General features: G+C 40.7%; 2 protein-coding genes and 1 long non-coding RNA gene across 5 annotated transcripts in view; 1 reads left to right on the top strand and 2 right to left on the bottom strand.

The window, feature by feature from the left end:
- Positions 1–9,816: 9,816 nt before the first annotated feature.
- Positions 9,817–16,712, bottom strand: trib1 (tribbles pseudokinase 1). Its single transcript, XM_006635988.3, has 3 exons — positions 15,747–16,712; positions 14,483–14,775; positions 9,817–11,858 (listed from the first exon to the last, which is right to left on the bottom strand). Exons 1-3 carry the CDS (start codon positions 16,056–16,058, stop codon positions 11,390–11,392), a joined length of 1,074 nt encoding a protein of 357 aa, XP_006636051.3. The 5' UTR covers positions 16,059–16,712; the 3' UTR covers positions 9,817–11,389.
- Positions 15,822–19,932, top strand: LOC107078702 (uncharacterized). The gene is made up of 2 exons (XR_001479668.2): positions 15,822–15,911; positions 18,675–19,932. It is a non-coding gene; the product is annotated as an uncharacterized lncRNA (long non-coding RNA).
- Positions 19,806–27,933, bottom strand: part of nsmce2 (NSE2 (MMS21) homolog, SMC5-SMC6 complex SUMO ligase) — a 29,237-nt gene continuing 21,109 nt past the window's right edge. For 2 of the 3 annotated variants that reach the window (XM_015358070.2, XM_015358069.2), the window contains exons 5-7: positions 25,791–25,867; positions 25,226–25,332; positions 19,806–21,443 (exon numbers count right to left, since the gene is read on the bottom strand). In XM_015358070.2, the coding sequence (XP_015213556.2) occupies positions 21,326–21,443; positions 25,226–25,332; positions 25,791–25,867 (302 nt within the window). In that variant the 3' untranslated portion in view covers positions 19,806–21,325. The remainder of the gene's footprint in view (positions 21,444–25,225; positions 25,333–25,790; positions 25,868–27,933) is intronic. The other variant, XM_015358068.2, reaches the window with a different exon arrangement.

The raw sequence follows: 27,933 nt of genomic DNA, 5'->3' as shown, positions 1-27,933 counted from the left end.
TGTTGACATAGAGGCATTTCGGTTATTGAGGGGATTTTTTCTCTTTCTGTTTTTTATCGTAGCGACTGTCTCACAGATAACTCATCCCCACCTTTCGAAACCCTCTGAGGTTACAATAATGCAATATACATATACCATTGAGGGCATCAAGCCGACGCATCTCAGCTGCATAAATGAATTGTGAGCTAAAACATTAAAACTTTCGAAAGTACCAATGCTTTCTTTTTTGTCCATTTTGCTTTCTGATTAACAAAATCTCCACATGTTCCTTTTCTCTATGATATCAGATGTAAAAGGAAAATTGCTATGTGATAACACCCAAAGAAGGCTCCACAGCCAAAACGTTGTGTTTCTTTTCTTCTCTTTTCAGCAGGGAATAAACCTTTACTTGTTCCTTTCCAGCCTACACATGCTGATGCTGCTCCCTACTTGAACTACTTTAATGTGATAACTTCCCTTTTCTTTATTTGTTTGAAAGGAAGTTGCTATGTTTCATAGGACATAGGACAGCAGTTAAAGGTTATAATAACAGCACTATGTTAATTCAGAATTTGCAGAATGCACTACAATCCAATTACTCAGTACTCTCATGAAGAAATCATGTTTCATTTAATTGACAACTAGAATACAGTCCAACCTTTCTCTTTGATGTATATGACTCCGGTGAAAAGCAAATTATTCAGATAATTGCCTTTATTTTAATTTATAGGGAACAAGCAGATTGCCTTCTATATGTCTGGACTTACAATGCTTCATTTTTGCCAGCATTTATTAATGCAGGCCTGTGACATTTTTCTGAGATCCTGCAAATGTTGGATAATGGTGATGACAATGGAGTTAGGAACATTATTTGCTTCAATCTGTCCTGTTCTGCTGAGATTTTGGCATTTTTCAGAGGAACATAAGAACAATTACAATTAAGAGGCTACCATTCGGCTCATTGACCGTAGCTCATCTTTTTAAGTAGTTAATTGACCCAGCCCTTTCTTAACAGAAGTCAGGGAGAAGTTGTAAAAGCATTCAAACTAACAGGCAAACTCTCAGCTGAGCAGTTTTATAGTTTGCATGCAATCCGTGTATGAGTGCTATTTAGCTGTAAAATATTTTACTTCATTTTACATGTGCTGCCTGCAAACTGATTCAATAAAAGTACTTTGTTCAAAACCCATTTTGTACTGTGGGAACATTAGAGGGTGTAACAGTCATACAGAAACAAAATGGATGAGCCTTATGAATACTTAAATGATGTTTCAGAGAATTCGTTTTTCCGTCTTTATAAAGTTATTGAGTCTTGCTGGATATGACTTCTTTTTTATAACAAAATACATGCCTCTGATTCAGCAAATTTATGACACCATTATCACTCTTTCCCTCTGTAACTGACTCCTACTGCTACAGTATTTAAAATATGATTCACAGTTTTTTAAGTATCTCTTTACAGTGGTTTATCTAGTACACATACTTTAAGTTTATTTAGAGCTAGTCATTACCCACGCCAGCAGATTGATGCAGCTCTTACATGAATCCTGCAAATGTGTACCATCTAAAGTAAAGTTAGGAAAGATCATTACTACATCTTAAAACCTCCAAGAATGTCACAGTGCATAATCGCATTTAAACACACAAAACAAAATAGGAATAGCCAATATTTTACTGTCCGGTTTCAAATTAGTTGTGTGCGTTTGCATTGCTAAACTGGCTACTATGTTTATTCCAAGAGGAATTAAAACACTACAAGAATTCAAACTCTCCTGTTGCACTGTAGAGTGACAAATGGGGGATCAACACAAATCGCACAATACCACAGATGTCCAGTTTTTGCCCTGCAAAAAGGGCATCACCCAGGTGACAGTTCTCCACCCAGTTCATTCGATGTACGGCATGGGTCAGAGTGAAATATGCTTTTCCTGGCTCTAGGGAGTGACCATATGTGCCACACTGCAGACTATTTCGAAGGGACCCTGATGCAGGCACAACATATTAACAGCAAAATGTATAAAATGCACCTGAAAGGGCATATACTGGAAGATTCCATTTAGGCTGTGCCCATCAGACCTATCACATGATATAGAGTCGTATTATCTTCACTTCATTGTTTCACTGATTAGGAATTGCTGTACACCAGCAGCCCTCTCTTTAGCCCTGAAAGGAGTGCCTCTCTTTGTCTGTTTGTCTGGACTGCGGCACTTCGGTGAATTGTTGTGAAGTACTTCCTTATTGATCAGATAACAACTTTTCAAACTTTTTATTAATGGGTCCCGGACTGTGAAAAAATTGCAGTTCAAGTTTTTTTGTCTTAGCTTTTTTTCAATCCCCCCCTTCACAAACCCAGAGATTTTCCACAACCCTGGCAAAGCATTGTGAACTCCCAACAAGACAAAAAGAAAAAACTGAAAAACGAAATAAACAGCCATCTGGAATCCTATTAAACAAACTAACATAAGAATATTAAGAGATTAGCTTTACCTAGTTCCATCTCAACACTTGCTTTGTTTGTCCCCATGTCTTACGAACAAAGAATCTTTACAGAGAAACAGCTAGGGCTCAACACGGGACCAGCCTGTACAAACACTGCCTTTGAAACTCTCTGAATTTGTTTCAGAATTTCTGAATCTCCCTCTGAGGTCACGTTCTGATTTCATTTGCTGACGAGAAGAACTGTTTAGCAACATTATTTTGCCTTTTTCTGGGGGGGGGACTCTCAGAGCTTCATAGCACAAAGCAGAAATTTGACCTTGAAGAAGCCAGTCCCTTCTTTCTTGTGTCGAGCTGTGGTAGAAACAGTTTTCTGAGGGTTCCTGAGAGGGGGGACTTTGAAGATCCTGTGCAGGGCCTGAATAACAGTGTTTCCAAGCAGCTGACAAAACCAAAAAGGGACAGAACAAGACAGGCACTCAGCCTCCTTGCATGGTGATCTCTCCTGGCCATCAAGATCAAAATATGCAGTAGTGTCTCCAGTTTATCTCTTGCATTCCATTACTGTGTACATCACAAGTGAGCTGTTCTTTCTCTGAGGAAGGGAGGCGGTAATGCTTTGTACAAAGATAAACCTGCCTGTCCTCCTGTTTTGACCTTACTATGAAGAATATGCACTGCAATACGTTGAAATTGCCTGGCCACAGTATTTAACCCTTGAACGATGTCAGATTTTGGTCAGCTACACACGATGCAAACAGTTTAAGTGACTTACAATCAAAAATTGAAAGCTCACATTAAATACTTTTATGTGTGAAAGATGTATCAGCAAAATCAAAAACTAAAATATGTTAACTGCGTGATGATTCACCCTCCAGAGTCTTGGCAGAAGAAACTTTGTCAGTAATTACAACTGCGGGTTGATCTGCGTAAGTCTCTACCAACTTAACGTATTGGGATGGTGCAATTTGTAGTCATTGTTCATAGCAAAGTTGAACAACGTTTTTCAAGACCTGTACAGAAAAGAAGAGGTGCGACTTTAGTTTAACAATATATTTAACGAAGAAATCCTTTTATCAGCGCGATCACGCTGTCCACAGACTAACTCGATTTTTAGCAGATTTCACCTGACACCATGGTAACTGGTGCAAACATATATGTACATAACGAACGCCCTGTCGTAGCTAACAAAAAGGGCACTCGCAGAAAACACGGAACGCCCAAAAATAAAAATAAAACAGTCTTTTCCTGCCCTTTAGTAACATTGCGTCACTTGTCGGTCTGATCTTGACCTGAAGGACATTGCGGCCGTGGCCGAGTGATTTGAACGATACTCCGTGGGCGGGTGGCGGGTTGTCTGCTGTGCTAGTTCCTGGGCGCTCTCACTGCGCCGCGGTCACGCACAGCGATACTCCTCCTGTCTAGGTTCCTCGGAGATAACGTCAGCATATAAAACGTCCCTCCCACCTTAACATGTATAAACTATTTATAGATCAGGATTTGTCTAGTCAATCTATATTTTTAATTGTATTTAATATTTTAGCATGGGTTTTAACAATGAACACACTAGCGTTGTTTTTTGTTTATTATGTTAGCTTTCGGAGTTTTCAGAAGTGCTAAGTGCTGTGTCAGACTGATCGAGGCTGTAACTCTTGCAAGATTAAATCTTCCAGTTTAGCCAAGGAATTAAATTGGTACATTTGACTGTATTTTAGATCTCCATATGAGTTTAGAGAAACTCTAGCCATGAGCAATGAGCCAAATGCTAGTGTATCTCAGTAGAACTCTCTTTGATCTAATTTTAATTCCTGGTCTTACCTACAAAGACATTATCAACAGAAAAGTGAATAAACTAAAACACAATTCTGTGCATATGGTAAACAGTTATTCAAACAACATCATTCATCTTGCTGAATGCCATAATGTGTATCTAGCATTACTGTCTTCAGGAGAGACTGACAGTTATTAAACTAGACAGCCACAAAAAATTAATCTTCAAATGCCCCCTTGGACAAGCATCTTTGAGACCTCTGAAAATTCTAATTAAACTCTCAGAACATGCATATCTCTCAAACCATATTGTCAAATGCAGTATAGTCTACTCTATAAACTGGTCTGTACCATGGTACCCAAGCAAGGGCTGTGCACTGGTTAGCACTGCTGGGCCTCTGGGGTCAATTCCTGGGCTGCTAGCTGAGTAGTCTGTATGATCTCCCCATGTTCGTGTGGGTTTCCTCCCACATTCCCACAACATACTGGTGGGTTAATTGGCCTGTGGTAAAACTGGGCTTGACGTGTGTGTGTGTGTGTGTGTGTGTGTGTGTGTGTGTGTGTGTGTATCACATGCCAGGACAGGCTCTGGCTTCCCTGTGAATCTGAGTTGGATGAAGTGGTTTGAAAACGGAGGGGTGGATGCCAGCCATTCTCAGATAGAGCTGCTTAGCTAACCAGACTCATCTCACTAGGACAGAACTATGTTCCTAAGCAGAACAATTATTATGGGCAAAGATATTTTGCTTTTCCCCCCCAAAATACACCCCATACTGGAGTGCCCTGCCCCTTACCTTTAAAGCATCTCCAAAAATAGGGATTTCTTAAACCGCCTCGAAAAATACATTTTTGCACATACTCAGTTACATAGCCGTAAGAGATCATGTGTTCCTCCTTGAATGTTGTGTGTTTGTACAGTAGATGTTTTCTTTTCTTCATACTCTTTCTTAATAGTTTTTGATTTAATGTCACCCCCACTTTAAATGTGGATTGCTTGCAGTACAGGACCCTGCTGCAGACTAGCCTTGTGGGATGTCAGGCTAGTGAGTGTTTGCCACTGCTATACATGAATGAACAGTGACTTTGAAACCACTCCTCCTGTATAAATGCCATTAGTATATATTAGTTTTGTAACCCGTTGTACACTGGAAAGTGTTGGGTACAATATTAAGGGGTGTCTCAATGAAGCCAGCTATGGTTTTTATTTTCAAGAACTTCTTGGAAAGCAGAATTTCAGATCCAACAGACATAAAGGGCTGAAGCAGGTGACTCTTGGCCTCTTCTGCGTTTTATACTATCTTCTATGAGTCAACACAGAAATCACTGCTTTCTGTGGAGCAATTGGGGTGATGAATCTTTATTAGAAGAGCACACTCTAGTGACCACTTGTGGTTGTTCTGCACTTTTCCATTCTATTAAGGGGTATAGTGTATAAGCCGTAAAGCCTTCAATTTCTAATTTAACGATGAGTTGATGAGTATGAATAATATGTTTTTTTTATATAGCACTTTAAATGTCATTGTCTCAAGGCACTTTAGAATAAATCAAGACAAAGGCAAAACCCACCGACACACATTTATACAAAAAAATCAATACACTAAATACAAACACCAGTACAAGTAAATGCATTTGAAAAGTGTCCAGCTATCTTGAAAAGTCTGGGTTGGGATATCATTCCATAACTTTGAAGCAACAGCACAGAAATAAATAGTCTTCCAGCAGTTCTGAGCTTCATATTGGAGAGGACCAGACTCCACTCCAAAAATGGCAAGCAACATGCAGACTTCACTGTTTCACTAAAGCGCTCAAGCTCTTAACGTTGAAATTGAACTTTATTCCAAAATCTAGGGGAACCAGTGCAAGGAACTTTGTGTGCATTTTGGTGCTGGTTAAGATCCAAGCAGCTGAGTTCATAACATGCTGGTGAGCAGATACGGGCAATGTTCTGAAGATGACACCTTCACAATACTGCGATTGTGTTACGGATGTCGGAAGAGCAAGCCGTGGAATGGCCAGGAGAGCAGTAGAGACCCTGTGCGTAGCGGAAAAAGGGGACAACACGGAGGATAGCCCAGGCTCAAGGGGTTAAGATGATGTCGGTATAGAAACCTATGCCCTCAGGCCACGGACGTGGGGAGATCTGGTGCTAGGTGGGTCTCAGGACATCCGTACCCTCAGGCTGAGCCAGGAGCAAAGCAGACACAGGAAAGACATGAATAATCCCCAGAGAACTACCTGCCGGATCCCTGAAATGTGATGTACTAATACAGTACCTTTCTAATACTACACACTATTATGGTCAATCACGTCTATGGTCCGTTTGCTATTATACCTATGTATACTTTTTTTCAAGTTTTTTTTTTGGTGGCCTTTGTTTTTGTCTTGCGATGTATGTTGCACTGCTTGCTGCTTAAATTGCCCTCCTGGGATGAATAACGGATTTTGAATTGAATAAAATAATTCTGTCCAAAAGCCTTGCCATATCAATGTTTATTTCATATACAGGAAATTAGACAATCGGAAAACTGTGATTCTTTCAATGTTTATCAAAGCTCCCCTATTGAATTGAATAGGAGCATGTACACAATGATAACAACAACCATAAAGGTCTTGGAAATGTCAAGCCTTTATTTTGGCCTAGGGCGTGGTGAACAAGCTAGTACACCCCTGTCTACTTCACGGTCCAGAACACCCAGTGAGAAATAACCCCCCTGGTTTATCTGATTTTACAAGAACAAACGAGAGGAGACTGTCTGGTCCACCTGGCCAGTTTGGAGGGCAGTAGCTTTTTGATCCAAGGATCTAACTGAGCTGTGTCTCCCGCAAAACTTGGAGTAAAAAGGCTCCTCTTGTTCACTGTTTTCTACTCGAGTCCTTGGGTTCGTGAGTCATTGCTCATTCTGGAGAAGTCTGCTGGGTTTGAGGATTCTGAGCACATGAATCAGGCACCCTTGAAGTCTCCCTCTTCAAGACGGAGAAGATTCAGTTCTTTTAGCCTGGCAGAGTAAAACATTCTTTAAGCCTTGGTATATATTTCTTCTCTGAACTCGTTTCATTTCAGCAATCTCTTTGTATAAGGGGTTGAACAAAACAGTGCACCACATTCTTTTTTTTTTTTGGTCAGTAATGAATATGTATTCATCGTGTATATTTAACAGGAGTGGTTCTAATACGTCACTGTGGTACAAACCAATGACATCACCCTAATATGAACAGTTACCTCTTATCTGTCGTACTATGTGTTTGCTATATATTAAGCAGTTGTCAATTCAGTCACATGCATGATCTTGAATACCTTCTGTGTGCACTCTAGCCCACAGTTCCCAAATTTAAATTCTCCTACGTTATGCCTACATTTCACAGACACATCTAGACCCATCTGATTCAAATGCAACTCCTCCTTCACAGAGCCCAGTTGTTCCAGGGGGACCCCCAATGCCTCCAAACCCCTTCCCTGCTCCTGCCCTTTAGCCATGTCTTGAATCTCCAAATTGACATGTTTTTTTTTAAATACCCTTAAATTTGTAAATATAGCCCTGTTAATTCAGTCCAAGCAAAAAGATAATTGACCGAAATAACGCCTCTTTCTGTCAAGGGGACTGGCTCAGAATATGTGATTGTGTTCACACTTTAAACCTTGAGAAATCTTAGGGTATGACTGAAGTCTGACACCAGACTCCAGACTGTAGGGAGTTTATATTTTAATAGGAATTTAATATCATTACCAAACAGAACTAAAATAACTTTTAGACTTAAGGTCTGGATCTCGAATACAGCATCCAAAGCACTTCAGTGCAGATTACTATTAAAAAGGTATACACACAGTCCTTTCTCCCTGAATGTTATACAAACTCCGTAGACTTCTTACGTGCAAGTGCCCGAAAGCCAGCACCACTGCAATTCCACTAGATGGCGCAAGAAGGAAGCGTATTTAGTTTTCCACAGTTTCTTCACACAATGACACAAAGATTATATCGGATAACGGAGGTCACCTTTCGCCTGTGGTTAAAGAAGATCGCAAGTTATGCATTACTGGTGCTACAGTGAAACATTTTAAATACAATTCGATAAATTGTATATATTTGTGAGATTTATTTTTTAGTTCAGTGAGTTATCCAGCCTATATATTTCTACAAGAAAACAGACATTAAAATATAATCTAAATTAACATAGGGTGTAGTCCTTCCCAGCTTCACAACAAGCCCATTCAGTTGTCAAACAGATGTCTCACGTTTTTTTGCGCTAGAGGAAATTGCAATTGGTTTCTAATGGTTTAAACAGTCACTGGGATGGGCTACTTCAAACGGCTCCAGTTAACTTGAACTGGTAAATATTATATTACCATTAAACCGTCTCTTTAACGTCCACTGGTCTCCCGCATTTTTGAAAGTGGTCACGTCTAGGCACTGGTCTTCCCAACTGGAACCTCTTCTGTCGGGCTGCGCGCATTAACAAAATGTTATATATTAAAATATCCCCAACCTCTCGACTGGTTGGAGTTCCCCTGCGCAGCACTTTACACTTTTCAGCACGATATAACACAGTTAACAGATGGTCATTTTTTTTAAATTCTAGTGCGCTGAGAAAGAAGCTGTCCTTGAGACGCACACTTTCGGTTTGATCAGGGTGTAGCGCAGAAGTAAAACTGCCTCTAAAGAACTCTGAACGCACGTTTGGTTAAAGGTCTTCAGCTTGCTGCTATTTGTGTTTCAAAAGCACTTTCCTGGAGTTAATCAAACCTGTTCATCATCGCAAAGATGACAAAACCCAGCAACAGCTATCTCAGTTACAGTCTTTATTATCAGCATTACACCCAAGGCTAATTCTGACATGTTAGGCAATCGCACTCTGATGGCATGCAACGTTGCTTGGCCACTTACCAGAGGTTATAATGCTTCAGCTACCCTGTTGATACCTAATCCTTCCCTAATCAGCAGTTTACGCAAGAGGTATAAAATCATAGCAGATCCATGGGGATACCTGCAACTGACCGGTTTACTGTAGAGCAGACTGCAACACCATGGGAGAAAGGACGCGAAAAACAAGAAAAGCCAACGCAATTGCAAAGAAAAAAAAATGACACGGATATTCTGTAACTGCGAGACGGATGATGTACAAATTAAGCAGGCATTCACCACATTGATCATGTTTCGATAACTGTAATGACATACAGTAAAAGTGATGACATCAGCAAGGCACGTTTTAAAACAATATAGCCTTTGACTGCAATTACAAAAATCAGTCACCTTTGAATGTGCGTAAATGTACTATATATACACACACACACACTATATTCAAACTAGGATTCTTCTAGATAAAAACTATGCAAAAGACCGGACATCTGCACCGAGGAATTGTAGGATTGCGACTGGGAAACGATCTCCACAGGGTGACTAATTTCCACACACGCACAGTAAGTGCTTTTCGTATGAAACACGGAACGAGGGTGCTGGAACAGTATGTGTACATATCAAACAGCTGTTTGTTTTGGTAAGGGAGTATTTCTTCCTCCGTTCAAATTCTTCATGTACAAAATGTGACTTGCACAGGTGACCTTTTGTTCACGAACACCCGAGAGAACCCTGATCAATCCTGCTCAGTCGAAATAATGCTCTAGTAAACAAACGTGGAAAAAAAAATTCAGTTTTATTAACCTTGTCCATATTTCTTTAATGTACATATTTACATTAGTGTTGTACTATGTAGCTTTTTTGGTAACATTTACACTATCTACAGCTTGACTTAATCAGGCATTAAGATTGTATCACAGATACAAGAGCTCTAGAACAACCACAAAATGCACAGTGCAATTAGAAGTTTGTACACCCCCTTCCTGTCACACACTGTGAGTCTCAATCTCCAACATCAAGTAACTATTGGCTACGACAGTTCACATTTACTCATCCTTGACATAATACTATTTAATGACAACATTGAGAATTATGCCATATGTACAGCAAACTGTGCAGGATGTATGCATTATACATTCCATTTACCTTAAGAACAGATTTATGTAAGATACCCATTGCATTCAAGGTCACAAGGCAAAAGTTCAAGATGTGTTGTAATTGTCTACAGACCAAGGTAAAAACTCTGGGACTTTGCCAACAATGACTTTTATAGTCAAGAAAGGTAATGGACAGGAAGCAAAGGGTTTTTGGGAAAAAAAGCCTTTAAAACAGTGAAAAACAATTCAGTTTCTCCCCAAATAAAGTGAGATAGTCAAATCGGCAATAAATTAAAATGTCCTGAGTATTGTTCCGATATTTGTCGATTCACTCTTTTAATAGTGGTGGTGCAAACCTATTGAAAACACCAGAGCTGTGCATTAAAGAGCACAGAACAATACTGTAAAGCGATATAAACCAGGGACTAGGACAGAGTAATAAATATGAGAAAGAGGAAACTGAGAAAGTGCTTGTAAATCAATTTTCAGAGCAAAGTTGCACTAGAGCATTTGTTAGGCTTTCTAATTTCACATGACTAATTCATCCAACTGCAACTAAACACCTCAGCACTCTGGAGGCTGACTGTATAAAGCATGTTCCCCTCAAAGCTCCGAGACACCCGATAGACCCAGGACTACCGTCTTTGAGTGACCTCTGACACTCACTCCAACTAAGAATTTCCTGCTACTAGAAACAGAAGAATATGCAGGGCCTGAGCAATTCGTCATTTATTCTTCTGCTGAGAGCTAAACAAACAGGAATCCTCAGCATGTAAGCTAATCTCCAGCACTTTTCTATCCTGAGTGAAATTCAGTGCTTTTATATTCAAGTGTACGTGGCTTCAAGTTTTTTTTTTTAACCTTTTCCACAATCTCATTCTTTCGCAAGTTTGTGTCTCCACCGGCTAAGGTTTTGCTGAGGCTATTAAAAAAAAATGTCAAGAGGAAACTGAACCATGGTCAAGTAAATGGACTGGAAGCTTCTTGAGTTCCCTGTAGAGTATTTTAGAATCTGTCTTGGCCTCCATCAGCCCTGGGTTTTGAAGTACATAGATGACCACACATTCGAACTTAAGCAGTCAGCAAAACCTGGCAAACAGGAAGCCTTAGACCTCTGAGATCACCTTAGGAGGGCTGTGGAAATTCTACACCAAACTCAGAGTGAACAGCTGAGAATTACTGCAAACACGGGACAGTTGTGAAGTTGTTAACACACTAAAGTGAGTGCTTCAGTCAGGTTAGGTTAGACATACTCCATCAGCAAAATAAAGCCATGGTCTCGTCTTCATCCAGATGGAAAGTGGGCACAGTTTGGTCTCCAGCCTCCGACTCCTGACCTGGGCTTTCCAGGTCCTGGAAGCTCTGGAACCAGGGATGAATGAGGATCTCGGCAGCTGTGAGTCTCTCCCCTGGCTCCCTCCTCAGCAGGCTGCGGATCAGGCATTTGGCCTTGGGCGAAACGCTCTCCGGAATGCAGTACTGTCCCCGCCGAATCTTGGAAAACAGGGCGCTGGGGTCAGCGTCGTGGAAAGGGTACCGGCCCACCAGCAGGGTGTAGAGCATGACGCCCAAGCTCCACACGTCGGCTTGCTTGCCGGAGTACGTGCTGGTGGCGTTCAGAATCTCGGGGCTGACGTAGGCTGGGCAGCCATGTTTGTGTGACACCGAGTCATCCTCTCCCTCCAGCACATGAGTCTCCTCGAGGCTCTCCAGCTTTAAGTGAGTTCTAAGAACAGAAAAAAAATGACATTCTTAAAAAAACATAGAAATCCCTGGCTCCGATACAGAATATCAATAATGGGTTGAAATGGGAATATTTATTTTGTCATATCTTGAAAAGTGAGTGACATAATCAACAGCTGATAATCAGAGGCCATGTCTCCATAGAGGGGAAACAATACATGAAGAAGCCAAGTTCAAACAAACACTGGAGGAATAAAAAAAAAAAGAAAAAATGTTTATTTTCATTTTTTATCGAGAAGCATTTGTGGTGTTTTAACTTTCAGCAGTGAGGAACTCTTGATGAGAACTGGGCAGACAAAGCTACTGAGACCAAAAAGGCAAGAGATGATGATGAAAAACGTAATTTAATCTTCATTTTTAACCAAAATGTTTTAAAACTATTTTTCCTTTTAACTGAACAAACATTAATGCATTCCAAAACTGGTAAAGCACATTACTTTTGGAAGCATTCAACACAGAGAAAAGAACATCTGCATCTTGCAGGTGAATGCTCCACTTCTTTGCAATAAAAATTGATTAAGTCACATGTTTTCCAAAATCTACTACTGCGCTTGTTTCAGCTTTGTTGCTGCACATAAACAGATTGTCCTACAGTACCTCAGGAATTGTTTAAATCTTTTGCTTTTTCCAATATGCAAATTAACTCATTATTTAGATGGAAAGAATCATCCCATTTCTCTTGTTTTTTTTTTTAATTTATGTTGTCCCTCATGCATTGTGACCCTTGAAACTTTTACGACGTGCAAGAAAACAGAGCTCAGCGATCAGAAAACTGTTCTGTTACTAGGGAATGTGCTAGTTAACTGTGGTAAATAAATAACTACAATTCTGCAGTTACTAGTAAAAATGCTGAAGAATGCAGATATCCCTTTGAAATAAGAAGCAAATGCAAAAATTAAAACTAAGCTGACCGCCATCCCTTGCACACCTTGTGCACTTGATCAATAAAAATGTGCTGATATAAAATGTATTTTAATTCACCTAAGAGAACGTAATATGGATTGCCTTTACTGGGTGGCAAACTTTAAAATTGATTTAAAAAACCTTCAAGCCTCTCATTAAAGCACACAGGGGGGGGTATCAAACCAAAGTAAAATGAGAAAATGTAGGAAGTTAACAGTGATCAGTATGGGCTCGAGGCAGGGACATACCAGAGACTACGGCATTATGCAATTAGTCTTTGATGAAACAAAGGCATGCACTAATCACTCCACATCAGCCAAGTGAGTTTGTCTAAGTTTAGCAACATTTCCAAGACGATAAAAGAAGCCTTTTGTTTGTTTCCTAATATGGGGATCAAGGAGGAAAACCTGTGTGACAAAACACCCACAAATCTCTCCTTCTAAGGGCAGATGACATGGAGTCAGCTCGCACAGGTCACCCACATCAGCAACGCATTATTCCACAATAATATGTAGCAGGTTCTGCTTCATCTTGGCCTGACAGTGAATAGGTGCACAGTGTGAATACATTTCTACAGCATTCCAGGGTATAGCATGTGGAAACTATGACTCAGCTAGCAATGCGGTTCATCTCTTCTTTGCCCCCTATTCTAATGGCCAGCACCTGTGCCTTTGCCTGCCTCTGCTTAATTGCCTAAAACTGCTGTTGCCACATTGGTGACACATGACGTTATTAGCCTTTGCTGCAACACAGATTTCAAAATTAGCAAGGCAGCCTGCAATATTGGGTTTCAGCAACTGCTTAAGCCTATTATAGTATTGTATGTTGCAGTTGCAAAAGTTCCTTAATTTATTTTGGTTGCGGGTATTTTCAATTTAAATACGTTTCTGACGTAAGCATGGTGCTTGAATCAATGCTGTAAAAACTGTAAATGCTGCATCAAGCAGGCAAATGTGGTGTTCCTCCCTTCACATTAAGGAAATAAAAAAACATATGTGCGTACTGAAACCACTTTCGGTTTTATCAAGTATGCCCAGTCTTTTATGTATGTACAGAGTGTCCAGAAGTCCTCAGTTTGTCTGCAGAAGCTAAGACAAGACAAGGCACTGGGGTTTATATCGTACTCCCACCTTTTTATGCACAAAAATGACATTAGACCACAGCTTAATCTCACCTCTTAACAGAATGAGTGTCCAATTTATACAAGACATTTTCTGTCCCCAGATTAATGTGATCCTTAAAGACGCCCCCCCTCCCTTAAAAATGAATCATTCCCAATATATCTTCAATTATCTTCAAAGGCCTCCAAATATATTACATTTTACAAAGAGGTATACTGTGTTTTCTGCAGTCTGTTTCTCTTAGATCCATACCAACACTCATCAGACGTTTGATGCCCTAGAGGTAACAAACTGCTCACAATAAAATGGCTAGTAATATAATAGAAAAATAATCATTTGAAATGAGAAAAGCTCTGGCAGTTCCTCGTGGAACGGCAGTATTGTCTTTCCCCATCTATAGTAAGCTGAAAGCAGTGGACTTCATGTTATAAAACAATTTACCGCACACAAATGTAGTATTCTGATAAATGTATGAGGCGATACAAAAATAAAGAGTTCCACACAATGGTACCAAGTCACATTAGTGCCTTTTGAACGGCCCTGCAGTTCGTGTTTAAATGCTACTAATGTAAATCATCCTCACCTCTTCTCATCCGCGAAGACAAATTTCCTGAGTTTTAGGTCCCCCAGCACGACCCCAGACTGGTGGCAGTGAGAGACAGCTGAAACTATCTGGCGGAACAGCCCGGAGGCCTGCGTTTCGTTCAGCTTCTTACAGCCTTTCACGAACGTATGCATGTCCCCAAAGTCCTTCTCGAAGAACACGTAGGCCTTCTGGTCCCCCAAAACAATGTCCTTAATCTGGGAAATGTTCTTGTGCGCTGGTACGATGGTGTGCGGTCTTATCTTTTCCTGGTAGTGTTTCAAGCTAAACACCTAATAATTGATGGGGAAAAAAAACCAATGTTACTGTCTGTATAGTATCTTTTACAATGCAATGTCAAGGCTGGTACGGTGAATATATCAGGTTATCTCACAGGGAATATATATATATAAATAAAACGCACCCGCAAACACGAAGAAGTTCATCGCATTTAACTACACTTACCTCAGTTTTCTCAAATCAGCAGGAACTCCACTTAACGTAGACGAAAAACCAACATGATCGTTTGCTTACACTGCCAAATCCATTGACAAATACAATTAAAGAGCTATTCGGAAGCAAAATAGTTGAATACCAGATCGTTTTTTTTTGGAATAGAAAGATGCCGGGTTTAAACTGGAGGCCAGTACTAGCAGTCATTTCTCCAGCCGACATACGCGGACGACAAGGTGAGCAGATAGAAAAACGGCGTGTAATCGGGTGACCTGGCATGAGGGCTTGGGTTTCTTTTTTTTTTAATACAGAAAGGGATTTAAGGACACAGGTTGAAAAGCGACAGTAGTGCTGCACAGCGCTGCCATGGTTGTACACAAATGAACAACATTTCTTAACGCAGCGAACACGATCACCTTCCTCGTATAATTTTATGGCGACTGGTGCGTTAATGAGCTTCAAAGTGGTTTTTTTTGTGTGTGCGCTTACATTAGAGGCAGATCAGATACAGACTTCGCCAGACCTTATCCATTTACCAAAATAAGATTTGATCATTTGATCTATGGAAGCAGAATACCATCAGTCTGCAAAAATATGAAAATGCCCCGTGTAAAAGCATTAAAATTGCGAAATTTATTGTGCAATTAATAAAAATTTACGGATGTCACGCGGGATCGTCATGCGCGTATTTGGCAAGAAGCCCGTGTTGTTTTTTTTGCTTTTCGTATCTCATGCATAACTTCCAAACCGGGGGGGAGGAGGGAGGGGGCGATTGTTATCATTAAAATCCCTCATTCTGCCGTTTCCATACCTTGCACACAAACTCCTCTCCCGTGTTTATGTGGAGTGCGCTGTGCACCCCCTCCCTGTCGGAAACGGGCAGCAGCAGGAACTGGCAGATCCGAGAGAGACCCTGGTGGCTTGCAGGGGTGCCGGGCGAGGCTGCGCTGACCGGGGACGCCGGGGAAGTGCTGAGGTAACCGGTGTCGTTCGCGGAGTCGCTCAGCCTCGGGATCTTAGACACCGGCTCTTCGGCGTCTACTCTCTTGGATCTGCACCTCCCATTGCGAAAAAATGGGATCGGACTGGTTCGCTGCGCGTTCCAACTCATGTGGGCCAGCATTCAGACAAACACTTTTAACTCGGATATTAAAGAATTTCCAAGAGCCCCCACATTGACTTAGTCTTCCTTGGGATTCCGCGGATGCCCAGTGCTGTATACAATTACAGGGTTAGGATAATCCCAGTATTTTAGTTTAAGTAAATCCTGCGATTCTTCACAGATAATACAACGATGTAAGGATTTTAAAAGAACAACCTCTGTACAACTCCGAATGAACAATGTCCTTTTGTTTTCTTTCTCCAAGTTGACTTCAATGTATAGGCAGGCGCTGCCTCCCGATTTAACTGTTGATATGTGAGGCGGACCTCACAAAGCACAGAAGAAAAAAAAAGTTGTTCCACTCAAGTCAAATAGAAACGCTCGACAGAAAGCGTGCGCCGTGGGTTTCTCGATGCGAGAATGACCTCGCTGATTCAGTAGGTGCCCAAACTAAGATGCTATTTCTAAACCCTTTCTCTTTAGCAGTGCAACTGGAACTCCGCCCGCACCGGCCCCTTCTATGACACGGTTTCAGGAGAAACCCTCCTCGGCGGTTGTGCAATCACACAACCACACATCACAAAGCATCGCAATGGGCTGCGTGCGTAATCACAAATTGCAGGTGAAACTCGGGCAGCCGGTTATTGCTGTTCATGCCTAAAGCCACACATTTGTAAAGCAAGAGCAGAAGATTAAACAATAATAACACAATAAAAGTGTAATTTATGTGACGTTGCGGGAAAGCCAGTAGAGTACTGGATGAACAGCAGGTGTGTCCAATTAAGTGTTACATTGTTTTCGAATAATTAGCACACTCTCTTTACATTATCACGCTGATCAAAGATAATGGTGGCGCGGTTCCTTTAAACGATATTCATTCGCGTCGCGATCGTAATTGTGTTCCTTCCAACAACAGTAATCCACTTTAAAGCTTCATTTGAGCCCAGGAATTTGCAGCTGGATAGTGACGGGCACAGTGGTATAAAAAAAATGCGGCATCCAAACGATCGGTCCTTTTTTCTCTCAAAAAGGCAGTCGTGCATTCTGGGCTAAAACTTCCAACATGCAGACAGGCACGCAGGAAGGTGCGCGGTTAACAAAATCTGAACTACGAACGCGCAGTTCATTTATAAATAGCGAGTCCACTTTCAAAAATATTTCCCAATTCATGATTTTCGATCATCATAAATATCCGGAATGCACAGCACTGCACGGTATAAATACACACCACGGTACTAAATTACATTCTTTCGCAGCTACTTATTAACAGGAATAAGGTCCAGATTTAGCTCGTTAATTACCTGTCATGAAAAGGATAGCGTTAACTGACCAAACGGATGAATTTTTTGCCAAGTCTCGGAACGCCCTACTTAATTCTGCCATATTGGAATTAAGCCTTTTCTGACAGTTTATCTTGTTGGCCACCAATTGCAGTCAGAATTCAAACAGACAGCGATGTTTTGGGAGAAGTCATAGTTATTTACTACTCATAAATACCGCGAACAGGAACGTCTTCATGACATGATGAGGAAATTAAATGGAAAAAATTCTGAACTCTGTGCCAACGAAATGTACAATGATAAGATACTGGGAAATGGGGGTAACGTGGTCAATTTGAAATGCAATAAAATATGCAGTAATCATGTTTTCTCAACAGTGTGATAATATTCACGATTAGACACTCTGAGGTGTAGAAATCGCCTTAACATTCCCCTTAGGTGATTTCAAAACAAACTAGACCTGATAAATGGACCCTTTTGATTTCAGTTTTCCAAGTATTTCATCTCTCACACCACCAGTGTGTGGCAAATCTTTCACAATTTCTAAAGCATTCATTCTGCAACAGCTCATATTGTCACTTGTGAGTAAATCTGTTGCCAAAGTCCAGCAAGGCTTTCATATAGTTTTATTTTAACAAAGATGTACTTCTTTAAATGATAAGCCTCCTTTTACACAACCGTCTGGACTATCACAATCAGGTTGCACCACAGTGTACCTTACTCCAATTGTCTGACTGCATTGTGTGATAGTACTGTATATGTAAACAACACATCACACAAAAGAATCTTGCTCCTTTAGAGGGCTAGGTATGACAAAAAATGTTATCCCATATCTCTTAAAAAATAAGAATAAAAAATGGCAAAATAACAATTTACCGGCATACAGCCGCAGGAAAGTAACCCCTGCTTCTACAAAACATGCCTCAAAACAACCCATTTTAATACAGTATTTCCACCGTCATCTTGAGCTACGATGAACAGCAAGTCATCTATTGTGATCTAAGAACACACAGTACCAGCAGGTCTGCTGCTCACTGTAACTTACTTCAGAAATGCCAATTCATTACATTAGTGGGAGAACCATGGACCCTGCCTGACGTGATGAACCACAGAAACTAGAGAAACAAAACATAGCACTAATTTCGTGCCTGTGAATACAGCACTCTGTAGCCTTACTTCTGCCCTGCTGTGCAAGATACAGTATGAATGCTCCACTGTTCACAACACCCTTCCAGTAAAGATGTGCCTGCACCAGTGTGAGAGAATGAGGTCTGAAATGCGGGCAGGCATTTGCATTTCAAATGGAAGTTCAAAGCAGAACAATGTAATGATTAATTCCGTATTTCCATAATTCCAGCTTGCTGTTCTGAAATCAGTCCTGGGAAGAGCAGCCAGATGACTCCCGGGACTCGCACTGGTGGGACCCTGACAGACTGAAGGAACTGGACCTTTTTAGTCTTGAACAGAGAAGAGGAGAAGACTACAAGTATTCAAAATCCTCGAGGACACAAATGGAAACGGTGTGGAAGTTCACTTAATATCTGAAAAACAGGAGGCACATCTTTGCCCTGAGGGTTGTGGGAGTGCAGAATAAGCTACACAGCCATGTGGCTGTAGGCGATACTTCTTTGCTCCCTTCAAGAAACAGCTGGATGAGATCTCTGGATCCATTAACTACCAAGTACCAGATGGGCTGGCAGAGCTGACCGGCCCCCTTCCATTCATAACCTTTCGTACGTTCTGGACCTCGGAGGAGTTCTGCTATTGCTCATCCTGTACTGGAGCTCATTTGGATCAAAGGCCATCTCATCAAACAACTGTAGCCAGGAATCTCCAGACCTGGTAGTGCAGTAATGGCTATATACAGTACGACTTTAGCAACAAAAACAATGTCTGCACCCATTCTTTTCGGAAGGGATGACAACAGCCCGGTTTAATCAGACTCAGCTGTCATTAATTTGCACTCACAGCTGTCGTCATTTCCTCTCCAAAAACACTGCAAATACTGTAGGTGATCCCCCTTCTCTCCCTCCCACACGTCTTTTTCAATCCCATCTCCACTTCTACAGCCCTCTCGGCCTTTTGCCCAAGATCGTGTGGGGAGTGTCATGTGTGTCTCCCCCTCTGCAGCTGCCCCCAGGTCACTCCTCACTCTGCAGGGGGTCCCAGCCTCCTCCTCCTTCTCCTCCTCTCCTGGCCAGGAGGTCTGCCCTCAGCCAAGCGGGTTAAGCCAGATTTCGACTGAAACATTCCGTAATCCTTTCAGAACGGTTCATTCTTGGGTGTTGTTATTTCTAGTAAATTGGCCACTGCTTTCACCAGTGTAGCGGGGTAGTCTGCACCCTCTGAACACAACTGGGTAACAGCCCTTCCCCAGTTTAGACCGTCACATTAACCATAAAAGAAGGCATTCAATGGAAAACTGAATGTATCCAATGAATAAAATCACTGGTGGGGACTACATTATTATTATTATTATTTTTTTAATGGGTCAGAAAAATCTAAAACATTCTGAACAGGTGAACGTGCATTTGCGAACATATCAAATCAAACAGAAACAGAACTGAAACAATAAAAAACAAATGCAAAATTAATAAAAAATATTTTTTGTGTCACTATTGCTAATTTCTGAGCACACACAAAATCCACAGTACTAAGCTGACAGCTGGTTATGGAATCAATCAGTATTGAATGGAGTACAAGGCACAGTACACAACAGATTATACATCTAATTTTAGACATCGTGCATTTTTGTCCTTTTTTCACTGTTGACTCACAAACTGAAGCACATCTCTGTCATGCAGCAGAACCACTGTGAAACAGGTCTGTCTTTCCTTTAGATAAGAAGGCAGTGCTACTTTCATTTTCAAAGCTGTTACTTTCAGTCTGTCATCTTTTGTTTAAAAAGCTGCATGGCCAGGGGCCAGAAATAATCAGTGACTTTTTGTTAACTTACTTTAATCAGTTAAAAAAAACACATTTTCATGTTCTGAATCATTCATTAATGCAAATGACATATGGCGTGATGTGGTAAGAAACTTAAAAATAAGGAAACAATTGTTTTCTGTTTTGAAAGAAAAAATCTCACATCTAATGTCAACGGGTCCTCTGAAACTCAGCTCTTCCCTGTTTTTTTAATTATCAGCCAAGGGAGATTTAAACAGAGGAAATATCTGCAAATAGTATTGGGGATGTTAAAAGTCAACTGTTTTCTTATTTCTCTTTTTAAACAATGAAATGCATGGGTAAATTAAATGGAAACAAGTAATGAAGTTTACCGTAGGCTCAACATTACCTTCACACATTACTCATAACTATTAAGTGCAAACTTAGTAACCTGCATTTTTATAAAGGAATTTCTTTGAAACAGGACAATTCTATTAGTCTGACCGGAAAGGGATTGGTCTGCATTAATCAGATGGTGAAGAGTGATCTTTGATAGAATATGCAACACAAGGCTGACACTAACACAGATCTCTGTACAATCACAGCTAATGACTAAGAAGGCTCAGTGGGGTGTCGTTGAAGAAAGTGTCCATTTTTAATACATGAAACTTTTGAACTGCTTATTAACTCATGTCAAAAAGCACTGCAGAGTGCTAAAAACAGAGTCTATACAAATTTGTTTTAAGTCTTGGAATTCCATCTTTTATAAATTCACTCAGACAGCTGGGACGCTGCAAAAAAATAAATTTCGGCAACCAAATGATGATGATAATGTAAGTAACAGGATGGGGTACCACTGTCTTTTCCCGATGTGATTTTTACATGACTGCCAGGCCTCAAATTACACGAATTACACCAAGCATAAAATGCTTAAAGCAGACATTTTTCGTGTCCATCCAATACTGCTTGCCTCCTCTAAGAGTTCCATTATGTGACTGAACTGACAGCTCTTTCCCTCTGTTTCAAACTGTCCGAGACTATTGGTGAAAGGGCACTGGTTCCAGTAGCTTGCTCCTGTTTCAAACAAAGCCTTCTGCACACTCGTTTGTGCAGGTTCCTGCCTCACATTTGTGACTTTGTGCTGAGCTTCTTCTGGCTCTGAATGAGCCTCTTCATTGTAGGATCTGGCACCAGGTCTGACTTTGTTACATCAGTGTTACCACATCCAACAACAGGGCACCTGAAGGGAAAGCAAGAGAATTAGCAGATTATGAAATTAGCCTTATTTACTTTCAACACTTTTTTTTCCCTATGCACAAAAGACCCTAGTAATATGCTGTTTTTTTCTTCTGAAGTCTTTATATTCATCCTAAGCTGTCTGGCTATGCAAAACTTAACCCACCTCAGCAATTCAAAATAGGTTCTTTATCTTTTCAAACCAATAACAGTTGCAATCCATTAACATTTGCAAATGTAATGAGTATGAGTTTTGAATGAAACCTCTCTCCAACCCTGACCTCCTGGAAAGTGCATCTCTCTAGTTGCAATTGAAGTAAAGTAATAGAGAAAGTAAAAGAGCAGATACAGGTATAATTATTTTACAGTTAACACTTTGAAACAAATTGCTCCCCAACCTATGACTACACAATTAGCAGCTGTGAAAATCATTTTCAAAGGTTTTATTTCTGTTTTTTGCAAGCAGCATAGATGAATTTTGAAAGTAAGAAAAACGACATACAGTATATTTTTTTTAACTATATAATGCTTTACTGAAGGCTGTGACCTGAATATCTAACATTAGCATACAGTATGATCTGTGATGCACACTTTGAAATACCACCTCTTTTGGTACAAGCCATTCAGGTACAGAGCTGTTTCGTTTTATGAAAGCACAAGAAGGTTTATGAACAAGAAGCCACTTGGTTCTTTGCTACTTCAATTGCTTGTATTGTTTAGAAAATCTCTGTTGCTTCTTAAAAGATCCCTCTCCTAGATGATATTTTTCTTAAATTCACATTTATTTGCATGAGTGTCAAATATAAACCTGACACTTTTCACCAGTGGCTAGACGCTGTTGTCAATGTTTAATTCCAAACCTGGCCATTTTAAAGGGTATCAACCTGGAGAATTATCATCCCATTTCAAAACTGACCCATTTTCAGGACCCGGGCTTAAAAAAAAAAACAGTTCAATTATAACAAGCCATTATGACTTAAGAGTCAGAACTTTCCCACTACTGCCTTGAATAAGTCAAATTCCACACTTTGTTTTCTAATAACTAGGCTGCATAATTCTCCACACCCAAATGTCAAATGAGTCAAGTGTTTCTCCCCCGTTTACCAGAAGGACAATTAAACTGACACAGTTTAAAATGCTCTGATGAATGTGTCAGGCTTTAGACATCTTACTTTAGATCTTACTATCTAAAAATAAATGATTTCAGAATGCCATCCCCTGAATCCTAACGTTAAAGTGACCTTGAAAAGAAACAGGTAAAACACGACACGTAAAAAAGCAAGAATGTGGAAATGCAGTGATTAAAGATTATCTGTTCATCCTGAGTTGCAGGCTTCAGTCATTCATATTGTTTTCCTGGTATGAAGAAAACACTGTATCTAGTTTATTGTAACTTCTTTCTTGCTCTGGATAAAGGCCTAAGGAAATGTTGTGTAATATTTCTAAGAAGGAAAGGGCAGAGGAGAGAACAGAAAGGATTTCGAAGTAAAAATCACACTTTTAAAAATGGACATCAGAACTGTTTTGCCAGAAGCTGACCTACTTTTATCTAAATGAGCTGCACCTAAATCCAGTCTTCGGGAGAATTGCTCAAACGTTTTGAGAGAGTAGATTAACATAATAAATAATACTCAGGTAAGGTAACCTGTGAAATTAATTCACAGAAGAAATTCACAGAATGTGAAGGTTCCATTTTGCATTCAGTTTAGATATTTTTCATTTGCAATCTTCCCTCACAAGTAAGTTATTAAACCATTCCTCTATCAACATGTAAAATATGTTGAGAGACAAATATTGAGGTTAGTTAATCACAAAACCTACAGCTCTAAAAGCAATCAAATACAGGATAACACCTTTGCAACATAATTCAATATCAAAGAAACAGAAATATTTCTTTACAAGACTGTTAATGGAGGAAATAAGGACTCCTGGTTTTAGAATAAACTTCAACAGTGGAAATGGTAGGGGCCACATTTTAAAGTTACATAAAAAGCCTCCATATGAAAAGTTATTGAGGAAGTCTGCATCACTTCCCTTTGTGATCACTTCTCAAAAGTCAACCAAACTGAAGATTAACAATGCAGTTCTTTTCCTAACTCAAATGGAAAACCGTAGACAACTAGATGTAGTACAATGCTCTCTTTCATCAAGGACAGCTGTTCAGTTGTTTTCAGTAAAACTGATGTTTCAGATGTAAGCCTTCGAAGATTTTTGAAGAAATCGATAAAAACATGCTCCTGGTGAATTTAGTAATACATTCAGTAATTATGGGTGCATAAGAAAGTAATATGTTCTAAAAATATCAAGGCACTGTAAATATGTAAAACACAACAGAGGGAGCTGGTTCGACATGTAACAATTCCTCTTAAAACACAGTAGGAGATACTGCTTGTTCAGGTAATAGGGTAACACTGTTTGGGGTCTTGACTGTCTAACTCGTCCACATTTGAACCAGCTGTTCTGTGGTCATTCTGAAACTGCTGGGCTCCTACTGTCTTGTTTTGCCAGCTGACAGTCCTGAGCTTCTCCCCGTCAGCCTGCAGGAGGTCTGGTAATGAATGATATTGTGATGCGGCCCACTGCCGTAATGCCTACAGTCTTTTCCGAGTGAGACGGGAATGTCAGTGTGGTGTTTGCTTTACACTTACACACCGATTCCCTTGCCTTAAAACAGGAGCATCCACATCGGCTCCTTTCCAGAGGGGGAAAGAAAGCCGGAAACCTCCTGGCCCTCCAGGACTATGGACAGTTGTGTCCCAGAGAGAGCTGATCTGGCTCCAGTTATTCCCTCATAACTCCTCCAGTACTCATTAGTGTCCTGCAAGGACCAGGCAGCTGCACACAGCTTCCAGCACTGCCTGTGCATCCTTCTGACCTTGAAGGCGAGTCCACTTTCCAGGGAACCAAGAACAATATTATTATTGTTCCTCACTCTTAAGTAGCACTTTCGTGGACACTCCACTCAAAGCTCTTTCCAGGTCATGGGGTCTCCCCTCCACCACATCCAGCCAGTACTCTCCCCACACACCAGCTCTCAGTGGGGAGGAGAGCAGAGTGATGAAGCCAGTTCAGAAATTATAAGGAGGCCATGATTAATAAAGGCCAATGGGAAACTTGGAGACACTCCTACTCTCTTGGAGACACGCCCTGGAATTTTTAATGACCACAAAGAATCGGGACCTCGGATTTTACGTCTCATCTGAAGGACGGTGCCTTTTTACAGTATAGTGTCCTCTATACTTAGGACCCACACAAACCGTAAGGTGAGCGCCCCCCCCTACTGGCCCTACTAACACCTCTTCCAGCAGCAACCTTAACTTTATTCCAGGAGACCTCCCATCCAGGTACTGGCCAGGCTCACTCACACCTGCTGAGCTTCAGTGGGCTGCCAGCTGTGAGCTGCAGGGGGATATTACTGCTGGCAAAAACAAAGACTTACAAACGGGAGAAGGCCATATGGCCCATCTAGCCCTCTTGGTAGATAGAACGTATAATTGAACCAAGAACCTCAACCATCCTCGTCTTGCGTAGGTGTGTTGCAAAGAACGAAAGAAAGGCTAAAAATGAGAGGAGGAGGTGTACTTGTATGTGTGTTCAAAGGAGGTAACTTATGAACTGCAAGCACTGGGAGCTGTAGAATACCACGCAGTTTCCCACACTGCTCGGGTGCTGGTGCAGGTGACAGTGGTACACAATCCCATGCTCCCCTGAGGCACAGCTTCCAGACAGTTTGCGCAGTCTGTGCCGTTCAGCTCAGCCGCGGGTACTTGTGAATACATGGCTCACCGCAGTTTCTTCTTCTGATGTTGCTTGCTCCTGATCATGTCAAGCACGGCCCCTTGTTCGTAGTAGTGGTTGCATTTTTTATTCTTTACTGGATTAACCATGTCCACCTGCAACGAACACGAAACAGTGGTACCTATTAAGGGGTGCATTAAATAAACGGCACAAAGTAATACACATGCACACACAAACACACAATTTAAGTGCTTTAATCATCAAATATAATTTTAGACCTGTTCCAAGAAGTACATAGAATTACAAAATAGTTCAATAGCCATAAAGGTTTAGTCTTTTTAGTGTGCAATAGGTATTTCGAGTCTAGCACAGGATTAATATAATGTAGGCAAATTTGTTATGCCCATATATCTGCTAAATGTTTAATGTATTTGTACAGGCAGTGCAGAGACAGTTCTCCCTATTGAGGTTCTCTTGAACTCCGTAAAGTGCCTTCACAGGGGCTGTTTAAATCTTCTCCTTGCATGTTGACAACCCCAGTAAGTGAAACCTTTGCATTTGCTCATTTGCGGTGCCGTGAAGCCAGAACGATGGTGAGGAGTGAAGCCAATACCTGGGTAATGGGGCAGGTGGGATTGACCTGGCTTTGGGTCACAGCAATGTCTTCGTCCAGCTCCTCCTCTGTGGCCTCTGCCAGTGGTCCAAGAGCCCAAAAAAGACAAATCAGAACCACACAGTTGGAGATGTACCAGCTTGATAGATATCACTTCTGGGACCCCTGAGGTTCAAATTATTCTGTGGTTCTAAGAGGATGAGAAGAAAATGAGCCTGCTTGCTTGCTTTCAGTTTATTTGCAGTATGTTGTGTTGTGTACTGTAATATGTATGATTCAGTGTGTGCACAACTCTCAAAAAACCCTAACACTAAACAGATATTTCTTTGTATGTTAATAAATGCAAAGAATAAAACCCTCATATTTCACTTGTAAAATCTTGCGTTAAACACTAAGCACTGGTAACTAAAAACAGCCGCCCTACTGAAACACTGGAAAATAAGGGGGGATTATGATACAGGACCACACGTTCAAGGTCCTGCTGTTTCAGCGTTCATTCAGTATTAATGCACGTCTACAGTATTCACATGGAAGGATGTGGGCGGTAAAAAGACCACCATGCTAGCCAGCTCTGAAGAGCAAACCCAAAACAGCCCTTAATCAAACCCATCAGAAGGTCAGATAATAAGGGACTTCTCCCTTCTCCCTTAACTGAGCCCAAGAAGAAAATAAGTTTACTTGCATAGGTATGTACTTTTGTCTCTTGCCTTTCAACCTGGAAAGTAAGTACGTCACACACTGTCAAAATTGTTATTACAGTCTGGTTACTGTAAAACAAATAGGCAGTAAAGATAAACATATTTACAACTTAAATCTGTTAACAGTCCTCAGACACCTAAACTAACAATTTGAACAACCTTTCCATATTTCCATATATCGTAATCTTGCTAAGCATTTATTTTCTACATGCCTTTGGGATTCATCATGTATATTCACTTGAGTAGAGGACATTAAACTAAAGCAGATATGCAGCTTTTGCAGAGAGCGACTCCCTTAGATCAATGGACCATATTAAACAGAAAAAAACAGGCTACTTCATATTTGTCAGGAACAGTCAAACAGAGGTTCTTAACAGCAGAATGAGACTAATGCAGATATGTTATTCGGTTTGCTTTCAAACACATTTGCCTTCTTTTATATATTGGTAAGATGACAGGTGTTTAATGGGTGTGCTTGCTTTCAATTTACACTTAGGAAACGTTGAAGGACGTACAGTTTTCTAGATATGCCACAGGGGAACCTTATCTATTAAAATGATGAAAAAAGCAGGACCAGCCCAGACTCGCTAACACAGAGACTCTTGAGAAACTCTTTGCGGGCATTCCTAGACCGCACATGGCAGCAGTACCTTGACAAGGAGAGAGCTCACAGTGCTGCTCTCCTTCTGGCATTACATCACTGCTGGCTGTGGGAGGGATGGATCAGCTGTTACCCACACGGCAAGCAAGTAGCAGTAAATGAGTCTGTGCAAATGCCTTCAAAAACTGCCTCAATAGCACGAAGGATCACCGTGCCGAGAACTAGGGGACAGAAGGTGAGGCTGAAGCCATAATACAATCAGGACCATGTCCTTCTATGTTCTGAGAAGTTGAGCAATCATTCTGAATTACCTAGATTATGTAGGCCATTACTCTGTGACACAGCTATGGCATTTATGTTTCTAAAGCAAAAATGCAATGACCTCTGCCTTTTTCCACTTTTACATGATTATATCAGTTGTCACTATCTTGTGTATTTCAGTTGCCGGTAATCTATGTCTACTTCCTTAAAACGGAGTTGACAGATCATTCCATCAGGGAAAAACTCCAAAAGGTTTTTGATCACATGCTGAATCCTTTCTGATGAAAGCTTTAACCATCTTTACAGCACTATCAAAAAGTGAAAAAATACATTTCTTTGAATACGCAGATACTTGCATTTTTACTTGTAATAAGCAGTCTTGTCTGCATAATCTACACAGCTTGTTAACATCTAGGCGCATCAGGGTCATTTTCACTGAAACTTGCTCCTCGTTATGTAAAAGGCAACATTCCAAACCTACAACGAGTGAATTATAAGAATACTTGGATTCTATCTACACTTGTCTAGACAAGAAATTCAAGCTATAAAATATCCTAGGAGATTTTTCTCCTTGTTAAAATTT

This window comes from Lepisosteus oculatus, chromosome 10, assembly GCF_040954835.1.
Source record: "Lepisosteus oculatus isolate fLepOcu1 chromosome 10, fLepOcu1.hap2, whole genome shotgun sequence".
Classification (NCBI taxonomy): Eukaryota; Metazoa; Chordata; class Actinopteri; order Semionotiformes; family Lepisosteidae; genus Lepisosteus; species Lepisosteus oculatus.
The sequence above is the reverse complement of the archived record's forward strand: the minus strand, read 5'-3'. Positions and strand labels throughout refer to the sequence as shown.